Source organism: Saccoglossus kowalevskii, chromosome 3 (genome assembly GCF_978046115.1).
Source record: "Saccoglossus kowalevskii chromosome 3, keSacKowa6.1, whole genome shotgun sequence".
In the NCBI taxonomy this organism is placed as follows: domain Eukaryota; kingdom Metazoa; phylum Hemichordata; class Enteropneusta; family Harrimaniidae; genus Saccoglossus; species Saccoglossus kowalevskii.
In genome coordinates, this window is record NC_140643.1 from 34,942,741 (window position 1) to 34,955,581 (window position 12,841).

Genomic DNA, 12,841 nt, shown 5'->3' on the forward strand with positions numbered 1-12,841 from the left:
TATGTACCAAGTTTCATCAAAATCCAATGAGTGTTTTTTTAGATATCAGTGGAGCAGTCATGGAACAGCTAAAAATTAGCTAATTATAATGCAAATTAGGTAATTAATATGTACATATTTTTACCAAAAACTGATCAAATCTGAGCATTGGTTCGGAGCATCTATGCACCAAGTTTTATAAAAAGCAATTTATGGTTCTTGAGATAGCAGTGGAACAGACAGACACACAGACACACACACAGACAAACTAAATGCAAAGATTCCCATTGTGTGCTTTGCACATGGGAGTCAATAAGTAAAATCTGCAATTTGTAATCCAAAGAGTTACTGCAATGAAGTTGAGAATAAGTAGCTGCATAATTTGTGTGTGTGTCATTGCCACAAATATTTTAATTTATGCAAGCAGCCATTCCCTGTATGTAAGGTCACCCCCAACTATGCCCGTCCTGTCATTTTTATGATAATAAGTCAAATAAAGTGAGACAAATTTGTTTCATGCTGTATATATTTTAATAATCAATGTTTGATATAATTGTAATCATGTGATGGTTATGTAACTTTGGGAGAGTTCTCAAATAATCTCCATTACAAACCAGGTGTAAAACAGTGTACAACTTAAAACTAGAACAGCAATTAATGAACATCTTCCCTGGGATGTTCAAGTGATATTCTTCCTCCTCTGTAAATCTCACCCAACACATACGATTCCGGCTAAAAATACGAAAGGAATTGCCTTGGGTTGTTCCTTTGAGACAGAAAACAAAAAGACAATCCGATACAACCGAAATTCTATCCTCGATGAACTCAACTCTGAAGTATGGTTATAATAATTTTTGCCAAACTTGTCTGCAATGCAAAGAAGTAGATCTGTGGGGAAAATAACTAGGCATTAAATTTTGTCACATTGAAAAGAAAATGTTAAAATAAAAATGTTATTGTTGTTCAAAAACTGCATTATATCACACGGATTATCAACATGCAAGAAGTTATGGAATAATTACACCACCCTTTTTGACCAAACTTTTGGAACAACAATTAAGCAAACAAAAATCCTAACAAAATTTACTGGGCGGTGTACATAAAATACATTTAACGGTAAAATGTTTACGTTCTCTACACGAGTCTACATCGGGTGATGATATACATAATGAATGTTTTTAAATTAGTGCAAACATTTCTTGAATAATAATTTGCGATATTGTACATAAGATGCCATTTCTTGAAAAGTATTACAATATTCACTAAGATGAAGTGTTTAAAAATACAAACCAACAGAACTACATTATATACACGCTATATGACACTGTAACCATGACAGTAAATTCAGCTTTGGATAAATTAAAACTTAACGAAATACTGTGCTTCTACACTTAACAATATTTTACATAGTTGTTATTCAATGGTCTCTCTGTAACTTTAATGTTGTAGTTTTGTTCTTACGCATATATGCAAATCATGCTATTCTCAATATTAATGTTGTTGTTTATTGTTGTTTACCCTAATTTTAAATTTACTGAACCAAAAACTTGCACTATAAATATGTATTGTGACCATTCATAAAGAAGTACAAGGAATTTACTTTTATTGTGCGAAAACCTTAATACAGTTATTTCCGTGGTCTGCGACCACAACCTTACCAAATGGCTTATCATCAGTGACACAGACGCCTGTAAGATTATTCAATCCATCTTGGTCACTATCAATACGAGATAGAAATACACCGTGTGAATCATATTTCATAACTCTGTGATTAAAGCAATCACAAACATACATATTACCATCATTATCACAAGCAACATCGTATGGACAATTGAATTGGTTATTACCATTACCCTGACTGCCAAAACTGAATAAGAACACACCATCTGAATCACACACCTGGATGCGATGGTTGTATTCAGCCACAATGACATTGCCCTTGTTATTAATGGTCATTCCATATGGGTTGCTAAACTCACATTGCCCATTACCAAAAGAACCAAATGACTTGACATAGTCTCCATCTTGTGTATAAATTCTGATACAGTGCGAACTGTTATCACAAACATACACTCTACCATTTGTAGGGCTGATAGCAATTCCGTCAGGGCATCCCAATTCCTGATTCCCAAAACATCTAATTATCTTGCTGTTCTCATCACATACAACAACCTGTTTGTTTCTATTATCTGTTATGAAGTAATAACCTTCCTTTGATACTGCTACATGGCGTGGGTCAAACCCTGATGTAAACGTTGTGAACTGAATAACACGTTGATGTATCCCATATAAGGAAAACAACTGAACTCGCTTATTGCCTTTATCACATACAGCAGTCACCCCATTCCCAAATACCCTAACTCCCTGGATATTTCTGAACTGACCCACACCTGAACCTTTTATACCATATTTACATAACAATCCCTTATTTGGAATTATGGTAATTACAGTTGGTGACCCCTCAACATGTTTGTTAAGAGCTAAAACGGATAATTCATGCTTTCCTTCTACTTTACCCTGATATTTCAGAGATAGTGTCTCGTCAAGGTTTTCTAAAACCGATACGTTTTCCTCAGATGCCCTCAGCTTGGCTCTAATTTCATTTATAGCTAGTGGTCTTGAACAGTCATCACTTTTTGTCAAAGAAGCTGATAATTCTTCACCAATTCTTCCATACTTTGGGACATCTCTGAGCTGAAAGTTATACCTGTGATAAAGTATAACTCCAAGGTTTTTGGTTTCGTGGAAATCGGATCTCTGGAATTCAATGTAGTCGTCTGTGATTGGTTGCTGTTGGGTCTTCACTTGTATTAGCATTTGTATCTGTGACATCATTCCCTTCTTTGCTGACATCATCTGTGCAGCATTCCCATAATGCATTATATTCCTCCCAAAGTCACGTACATGTTTCATGTCATTCTCTGCAATTTCGAGTTCCTTAATTTGTGCTTGCAAGTTTTGTTTCCGGGATTCATATTCACACTTCATCTCCGCCATCAGTTTACTCCCATTTTCACGGATCTTGGCTGTGATTTCTACGATTGTCTTTTCTATGTGTTCATTCAGTTTCTTCTCTTCTTCTTGAAATTGGTTCTCCAGAGCTTCTGATGTAGTTTTCACTTCCTGTTTACTGGCCCCTGCTTGTAGTTCCTTCTCTTGCAGTTTGTCTAACATCTCCATGATGTACCCTTTATATTCCGATGCCGCATCATTAAGGTATCGGTGGTTATGCTCAGTCAGTTTATGATCCAGAGCAATACATTCCAAACATATTGGGATATTGCATGTATCACAGTAAAATTTTACCTGGTTGTCATGGTGACTGCTACAATAAACTGGAGGCTGTACTTTAGCTGGATCGGTAGAGCGTGTATTGTTGTATGTTTCAAGCGACATCAGACGATGGGTCTTTAAACATTGGATCTCTTTATGCCCCTGTGTGCAGTTGTCACAAAGTCCAACTGCACAATCCAAACATCTAGTTTGTGATATTCCTTGTTTGCAACTACCGCATTTGTCGCCTTCTGCTAGTTTGCCGTCTCGCTTCTTCTCAATCAATCCAGCGAGTTCACTGAGAAAGAAATTCTTGGAAATACTTGCCAGTCCTTCTGGTAGGTCATGACTTCTTCTACATACGGGACATAGTACAGTCTTTCCACCAGCTTTCTCGACTAACGTACCGATACACTGTTCACAGTAGCTATGTAAACAAGGTAGAATTCTTGCATCTCTGTATCGCTCTGAGCATATCGCACAGATCAGAATATTCTCATCCATTTCGTCAAGGAGTTTTGACTCGGCTGTCGCCATAATGCAGTTACAGCGGTTGTGGTCGTTTATGCTGAACTTTACAGTCTTATTGAGTAACTTTAAATACGAGGCCATTTAAGATAATCCCAATTGTCATTACCACTCGCTACCGCCTTTTATCTTCACCCACCAAATACTATTTGACCATTGAACCTCATCTCGTATCGCCTGTGACATACGAGGCATTATATGACTGTATTAATTTGTTTTTAACTGACAGTGAAATGTACTTGGTGCCTGCAAAGTGTTAACCATAAAAGCATGTGTGATAAAACTAAGTGAGCTAAAGGATCCTGTTTGTCGTTATGACAATAGAGTACGCGGAAATTCGGAGAATAAGTCACGTGTGTATGTATATTGTATACAAATAAGATGGTTGCACTTCTGGGTATTTATGACTCTTCGTTGAGAAAGGGGGGTTAAGGTATATCGCGAGAAATAAACATAATAAATAGGGGTCACGGTGAAATGTATCTCAGTTGTTTGTGTTTCAAAGGTTTTACATAATTATTGATTTTGACACATGTCATGAACTTTTTGTTTTCTTTATACGAATTATTTTTTTCTAAAAACCCATATTGCAAATCTCCAGCAAATCTGATCATTTGTGTTTATGGTAGCCATATTTATACATGTATTATAATGAAAGTGACAACTATAAGACTGATATGGACACTACAGCTTAATGTAATTAAAAACAGATTCTGAGGTAACAATTCACATTCGACTGACTTCATAGTACTGGCGGGTACGGCGGGTACATAATATTACGCATTTTCTTACAGACAACTACTAGTCTATTATTCGCCTGATCACGAGATATTATGTACCGCCACCACTACAATGCTCGTCGACTGTGTTTAGTGTATATGAAGTCCCGCAATGAAGCATTCTGATTGGTCGAGAAGCATTGAGCTGATTTTCACTTGAGATTCTGCAGATTCTGGCAAAGGAAACGTGCAAATTACAGTGTTACGAATAAGTTCGATATTGGTAGATGGGTAGATGGTTCTAAACTCTACAGATACGTATCGAATATAACGTTTACTTCTACAAGATGGCATAATGTGTGGTTACTGACCACTTCTTGGTGCCGTGTCATAGCTATAAAAACATCTCTATGGCTCCCTCTCTCACGACGTGTGTTTATATAGGAAATTGCGTGTTCATTTCACCCATATCTGTTATAACTATATGCATCATGTTTTAACTACGTCATATTAAAAGCTTTCGTATAATTGGCATTTTTAAATTATTAAAGTTATCATCATCATCATCATCAATAATACGTAACCTATCCCATATATAAAACTCTCCATTTTTTTTCTCCATATACTCTCTTTTTTCATTACTGGTGACATATACTGGATAATTGGCAGCACACCGACATTGAATCACCGTCCCCAACATGAGAGACGGTGATTAAATTTTGTCGTCATGCGATGGACAATCTAAAAAGGGCACAATTTTAGTTTGTTCTGTTTCTGACCTACTGAAAGCAAAATATCATCCGTTGTTTACTCCTAGCATTATGAGTAATTCGTGACGCGCTTCTCAAAATTGATTGACTAAAGTGGTACTCATTCTGGTCCAGTATCAAATCTGTTCAGGACCATTGTAGCGACGAGACATACCGGCTGCACTTCACTCGTGGATGACGATGCACAGTTTGGTTTGAATGCAGAAGCAGGGTCGTGGACGTACTGAACTATACAATGTGTTTTACATTGTTTATATTTTAGACAGTTTTGGCGTTATAGTGATAAAATGTTAGAGATCTTCCACAAGTGGGACGTACTTAGAAACTAAAATTATCAGAATAATTGCAAATAGGTCTTTTTTCGAAAGCAAGACTGCACTTAAATAGCGAAAAGTAAATTTGGTTTTAAAAAGATGAGAAAATCTCCGTATAAATAACAAGATAGGATGGCGTCAATGGAACCACAGTTTGTTGTTTGTTTGAACCATTGTAAAACGAGCTTGATTGAAAACGACTACAATTCAGAAACGTTCGATAAAAACAGTAGTAACTTTAATAATTAATAAAATACAGTAATATGGTTATTATAATTTAGGATTAACACAACATTTTGAATGGAATGCGTATATCACATACAGTGTTAAACATGCATGAAGGGCAATTTATATAAACATAAATACATTTATTATAACAAATTATTTTCTGATAGTTCGTGACGTCACTGTCCCAGAGGGATGCGTACGCGGGAGCATAGTTAATCGCAGTTGTCCAAGGATTGGCTCTTCGATATTTCGGCGATAGAGGGCAGTTGTTGTACCTGAATAATACTTGGTCTCTTGCGTGGTCCAATGACGTGATTTTCACCTATGTTTAGTCTCTGCATGTCATCCACAGTCTGGTCAATGTCGCCATTTCTGTTGACACATTTCGGGGTATTGTCATTTGTCATTTCGAGGTCATTGTCACTTGGTGGGTTCGATATAATTACACATGTTGAATAAAAAGCGTCCTTGCGAAGATTCCGAAGAATATCTGTGGTAATACTGACGATTTCGTTGAACCACGGTCTTTTGGTTGGGTTCAGCTACAGATATAAATAGACAGTAAATAAATAAGTAAGTAAATAAGTAAGTAAATAAGTAAATAAGTAAGTAAATGAGTGAGTGAGTGAGTAAGTGAGTGAGTGAGTGAGTGAGTGAGTGAGTGAGTGAGTGAGTGAGTGAGTGAGTGAGTGAGTGAGTGAGTGAGTGAGTGAGTGAGTAAATAAATAAATAGTCAGAGTAGACCAAACAGTTAAATAATATATTGGAAACAGCATCGTACTAAACTTTATATCGACATCATGTGGTTATTAACTTAAATACACATCACTATTTACAAAAAGTAGTGCTTATCACATATATCTATAACGTGAACACATCTAATCTCAGACTAGTAATACTAGTATTACTACTCAGAGATCTAATGTACTAACAGTGTTATGTTTTACGAAATACGTAACTGGACTGAGAGACAAAAGGAATTTCAGTGGTAACAGACAGGTCTTAAAATGAGTGAGACGGTTGATCTTATTCAGATGTCATAGTCGATATATCCGTCCACAAAGAAATGGGACTCCAACCCCGCCCCCTGCGTGCATAGTCTGTACTTACATCGCAACAACACTCAGCTAATGACATAATATCGTTCGGACAGTCTTGACATTTCTCTCTGAAGTGTTTCACGTCCAAACCAAATGACTGCAATAAAGGTGGAAAAGTAGTTAATATATTGCAGGCCAATCTCCCAGGCAGAGTTCTATTTCCACGAATATGTACTTTCGGTGATCTAACCGCAAGGAATTCTAGGAAGGAGAATGATTGCAGGCATCACGGCCACTAACCTAAGTCAATTTTAACAACACAGCTTACCTTAAACCTTTCTCAAGGTAGAGGTCATGTTATGTTATACATGTATATGTGGAGTATATATGACGTATATGTGGAATGTATATGACGTTTTTGTGGAATGTATATGACGTATATGTGGAATGTATATGACGTATATGTGGAATGTATATGACGTATATGTGGAATGTATATGACGTATATGTGGAATGTATATGACGTATATGTGGAATGTATATGACGTTTATGTGGAATGTATATGACGTATATGTGGAGTGTAAATGACGTATATGTGGAGTATATATGACGTATATGTGGAGTTTATATGACGTATATTAGATTGAAGATGACGTATTTACTCACCTGGGTTCTCAATAGCTCATCAGGGTCAGCTTCTATCCTCGCAATAATTTCACAAAGTGTAATACCAAACGAAAACACGTCTACTTTTTTATTGTAGTTTTCACCGCGGAGCATTTCAGGAGCCATCCAGTACGGTGATCCGACCAATGACATCTTCCGTGGGGTGTCTTTTTCTACGTCGGACCCGGTGGAGACCACTCTCCGGGATAGTCCGAAATCTGCTACCACGCACTCTCGTCTCTCCGATAATCGTAATAAACAATTCTGCAACAAATGAACGGTAGTGTGTTCATTTCAGAGATCGTGTATTATTAAAAGATGGTATTCCAGATGTTAGTACACACTGTGTGAATACAAATACAAGGGCATTTGGTGGAATACAGTAATGAAAAAGATACGAAAACATTAACCAAACACGACATGCGTTCCGTAAGTTATGAGACATTTTGTTATTACTTTGGCTAAATCTATATAATTCATTTCATTTTCTATTCCCGGTAGACGAGAACAAACAATATGCCATACTCTTTTTAGAAGAACTACAGTCAGTTTGTAAGTTATCTCTTTACAAGTTACCAACATATTAATCTTATCCGTAACAGATGACAATAACTATTTATTGAACATGTCAAGATTTAGAAATTGTCTTAATTTAAAAAAAGTTTGACTGCATTACCCATGATTGGATAACGCTAGAGCATGAATTAGAAACCGGTGAACATATGTTATTTAAAAAAAAAAAAAAAAATTCTAGATCACTTGAAGATGAATTATTTTGCATATAGAATATTCTCAATATGGTGAACAAAAATGTATACTTTTAATTTGTAAATTTCTAACGGCTGTAAGAAGTTTCTTAGTGAAAAGTATACAGCCTTTTTTACACTATTTAAGTAAAAATACATTCGCGATCATAAAAAAAATGAGGTGGTCTGTGTCACGGTGAACAGGGCCCTAATAGATCTACCAGGAATCAACACATTTTATCTAAAAAAAGGAAAATCGATATTTTTCAGCAAAAATCTCAAGTATATAGGACAAAAATGTATAATGACTGTTTCCGCTGGAATGGCTGAGAAGGATATTATAACAGATAGAAATTTGACAATCAAATTTAACTACGTCTTGGAGACTAATATGGAGTACAATGTAAATAGTAAAATGGTCACTAGAAAATTGCCTGTGTAAATTGCGAATAGACAATTTGATTCCCTGTTTTCGTAGCCCAACACCCCCGCCTTATCCCACCTCACTATTTACGTAGATCATATACTTGCGTGATCAGCGCCCTCAACCGGCCGCTACAAATCTGGTTAAGTAAACGTCGACAGGGGGCGCAAACCACGAGACATCGACACAGAATCTGAATCCTTACCATTGACGTTAAATCTCGATGACAGACATTGCATTCGTGTAAATACGCCATACCACTGGCAATGTCTCTGGCAAAGTTGACTCGTTCCTCAAGACTGATCGGTTTTTCGTGGTCCAATAATAAAGTATTTAAACATCCTCCGGACAAATACTGCAATCGAAGAAAACTCCACAACTTAAAACATTGAAAAAACTGCACTCATTATATATTCTCGTTGTATGTACGTCAACTATCAAGGACCAGGGAGTCCATGTCACAAGTGTCAGAGATCAAAGTATTGACATTTTCAGAGTTCCGTATGTGTATCGAGTTATGACCCTCAATGAGGTAATTATCGTTCACTATGTCGTAGATAATTCTCCACTTTCATTGGTAAATCCGCTTTTCGAGTAAGTACAATTGACATTTTATTTTATTTATATTTGCTCCTTGCTGGAATTACGTTGAAATAGTATGCACAGTGCTTGATACGACCTCGAGTTTTACGATGGCCGATTTCTATGGGTTAGTGTGTCTTTTGTTAATGTTATTGATAAAAGGTAGACAGTGGACAATTTATCGCTGAGCACGTATTAAATGCAATACAGGAAATGGGAAGTAAAGTTTATTGGTTCGGAGTAGAAATTGCAAAATGTCCAGTTCTTGGCTTGAAAGACCACTAAAACGTAAAACATATAATTTACTAAGTATAGCCTGAAAACTGTCAGTAAAGGTGTGTTGATGTCGCATAGCAACATTAGTGAAGTACCTCGAGCATTGGATGCAACTGACCCTCCTTAATACATGCACCTTCCAATTTGATGACGTTGCGATGGTGTAATTTATTCATCAATTCTAGTTCTTTGACCATTTTGCACTGATCCACTCTGTCTTTTGACTTGCTGATTTTCACAACCATGACATCATGGTTGCCACGGTGACGCACCTGAAATTGAAACCAGACATTATAGAGCTGAATGACTTCCTATCGAGTATTGTTATCTACAAGTATAGCGAGAGCTGGTTGATGGGTGGTGCCGAACTAGTCGTTGAAATACCGGCGTCATGTGTTGTAAAAATTAAGTGAAAATATTTTAAAACTAGATCAAATATTGTATATACGCTTCTGTAGTCATCGCGTCGCAGAAGAGTAGGCTAAACGCCCCAAAATGCACTTTAAAGAGAGTGATATAATGACAGGTAGTATAATCCAAACATACACGTATAAGAACTCGAAGTGAGCGAACTGTTATTTGGTTTGAAGCCCCATTGACTAGATAACAATAGAGCAAAAACCAATTACCACCAGTCACATGACCACCTTTTATCACGCCAATCGATGGATTAGCGCGAAATATAAATACAAATCACACCCAGAAGATTTTTTTTTTCGAAAAATTTCAATTGTTCAAATTTATTTATCTTGTGGAAACGTCAAGAATACGCGACACTCCCACAATATTAATTTATCATGGGAATGCATGTGACAGTACCGTGTATTGGACATTTGTCATAACTGGTGGGCTTTCAATGAAGTATTTGCTGTCAAGTTTGCTTGTATTGCTACTAATACTACCTATTTCGATACCACCGATACGGAGGCCAATGCGATAACTTTATTGCCTCATTGTAAATAAATTAACACGGGGTTATATCTACGACTACGCGAAGATCCAGTAATTTTTAACTCAGTGTATCATAAATGGTAAATATTTGATGTCCATTCAGTAGTTTACAACAGTGTTCTTTACACAGGTGTTTGGTCAGCACAGCCCTAAGCTGGTAGCGCTGTGGAATCACGTAAGTGTTGAAGGCCCTACCGAAATGTATATTGCGCTGGGAGATGCGTCATATTTTTTTTGTCTGTGTTACAGACATTTGTTTACGGGTAAAAACAACTCAATCAGTATGAATCCCAAAACGCGTAAAATGTGACAAAAACTAATAGTGGTATTTTTGGAATGTAAAGCACCAGGTGAGGTGAGGTGTGTGTTCATCGAAGCGGTCCGTGACACAATTTCAGTCGAGTGTAAACACAGTACGGCCATTAATTATAATGAAATTGTGTTGACTGCATTCTTGGGTCTAATAAATATAGGACACAGGGTTGGGCATGTTAAATTTTACCTTATATACGTCAGCAAAAAAACCACTGTCCAATTTTTCGGTATCAAAATCTTCCCATATAGCTAGTTTAGTGACCGCGGAAAGCAGGGCGTCGCAAGAACTCCCTGGCTGAGCTTTGCATTCACTCGACTCTTCTGACGTGTCGGGGATCGACCCGTACCCTTGCTGTATCGTGCTTGTCACTCTGCTTGCCATCGTGCGTAGTTTGACATCGTTCCAAAACTGGTAAACTTTAGATTCCAGAGAGCGACGTAGATTATTTTACAGTGCCAAGTAGTACTACAAGCGTCTCTGAAATATGACAAGCACTGTTTTTGTGCGTGTTCTATTCACTACTCTGCATCATTGATGGCGGTCTATTGTTCTTTGGTGTTCTATTGCCATGACGTTGTAACCTTATTTGCATATCGTGTAATTCAGGTAGCGTACCTTGCCTATAGGTAATAATCACAGAGGTGCAGGACAATAGGCTTTGAATGAAACCGTTAATTACGTACAATTTGCTCGTTATACAGTTTGTTGTCAAATAGAAATCATCGAAACGTCTACCATGTCCCTTTACTTCACTCATTTCACACTTGCCTGAACACTATAATTATAACCACAATTCCCTTTTTGCCTCATTTTTTTTTATTTATTTCTATGTTTTCAATTTTATTTTTATTTTTAGACAAGGTACCCATCAACACATAACGATACAAATATATACAGACCAAATTAGCAAATAAAGAAATTCGACAATATAACAACAGCCTAAACAACTTCAGCAATTCAGGAATAACAGAGCAAATTGTGTAAAAAAGCAAACAAACATATAAATAAAATATAAATACAAAATTTTCCTGGGATTCATTTCATTTTAAATTTATTAGGAATGTTTTAATATGCGAAATATATTATTCTGGATATACAGAAAAATGAAATGTAAACAAGCATTCACACGATTCACTGAATATGTTGCTATCATCAAACATGTCTATCCGTTGCCATGGATATTATTATAACGAATATGTGAGTATTTATAGATTTATTGAGTTATATAATCATTCATGTTATATAATCACTCATACAAAGTTTACAAAATGAATTGTTTTCATATGTAAATTTTGCTATGTGTTTTGAAATCAACTTCGTAACGGTTTGATCCACGGTGCCGAACTGTGCCATTTTGTTAACAAATCTTGATAATATATGTTGTTGCTGACTAGTCGTGGTGAAATTAATACCGAGCATTCTAAAAATAAACCAATTGCTTGAGCTTCTCAGATATTTTGACAATGTATACGTCACTGGCAATGGTATATATAACGAATACCTTACTGGTTTGACATTCAATTTTGCTTTTTTGGGAGCTCAATACTAAAATTGTGCGAAAAACAACAAACAATGTCAACTGTGCCACTACTGTTGTTAAATAATTAATCTAAATAAGAAAATTGATTGATGTGTGTTAAAGTTGTGGTGATTGGTTTTATTTTATTCTTGCATGGAAATATTATCATTGATTCTCGGGTCGGGTTCAACTCTATTCGTGCAATACCGCCCTCATTAGGCAGTTCGTGCATACAATGAATGCTGGTTTTTCGAATGGGGTTATTTTTTGGATTTGTGCAATGCATTTGACCTCGCTGATAATCGTGCTCTTTTGACTATGCTCCAATGTTATGATGCTAATACTTAATCACTAAGAAGAATTCACAATCACAGACTCAGATAAGGTTCTGATCAAAACAGCCTTCAAATGTAACTTCTGTTAGAGAACTTTTTCACCTCTTTCTGCAGTTGGCATCTGGAGCGATATCCCCATCGGCATTAGAAATTGGGTCATAATCGCGAATTCTA

The 12,841-nt window shown here is 36.5% G+C and overlaps 2 protein-coding genes across 2 annotated transcripts; both read right to left on the reverse strand.

Annotated features, from left to right (window-relative positions):
* Positions 1–487: 487 nt before the first annotated feature.
* LOC100373137 (E3 ubiquitin-protein ligase TRIM71-like) lies at positions 488–3,833 on the reverse strand. Its single transcript, XM_002739465.3, has one exon. The coding sequence runs from the start codon at positions 3,787–3,789 to the stop codon at positions 1,582–1,584; it is 2,208 nt and encodes a 735-aa protein (XP_002739511.1). The 5' UTR covers positions 3,790–3,833; the 3' UTR covers positions 488–1,581.
* A 1,966-nt stretch (positions 3,834–5,799) lies between these two features.
* On the reverse strand, positions 5,800–11,331 carry LOC100373286 (dual specificity testis-specific protein kinase 2-like). Its single transcript, XM_002739466.4, has 6 exons — positions 11,000–11,331; positions 9,642–9,818; positions 8,894–9,043; positions 7,519–7,782; positions 6,922–7,008; positions 5,800–6,353 (listed from the first exon to the last, which is right to left on the reverse strand). Exons 1-6 carry the CDS (start codon positions 11,192–11,194, stop codon positions 6,024–6,026), a joined length of 1,203 nt encoding a protein of 400 aa, XP_002739512.2. The 5' UTR covers positions 11,195–11,331; the 3' UTR covers positions 5,800–6,023.
* Between the last annotated feature and the right edge of the window lie 1,510 nt (positions 11,332–12,841).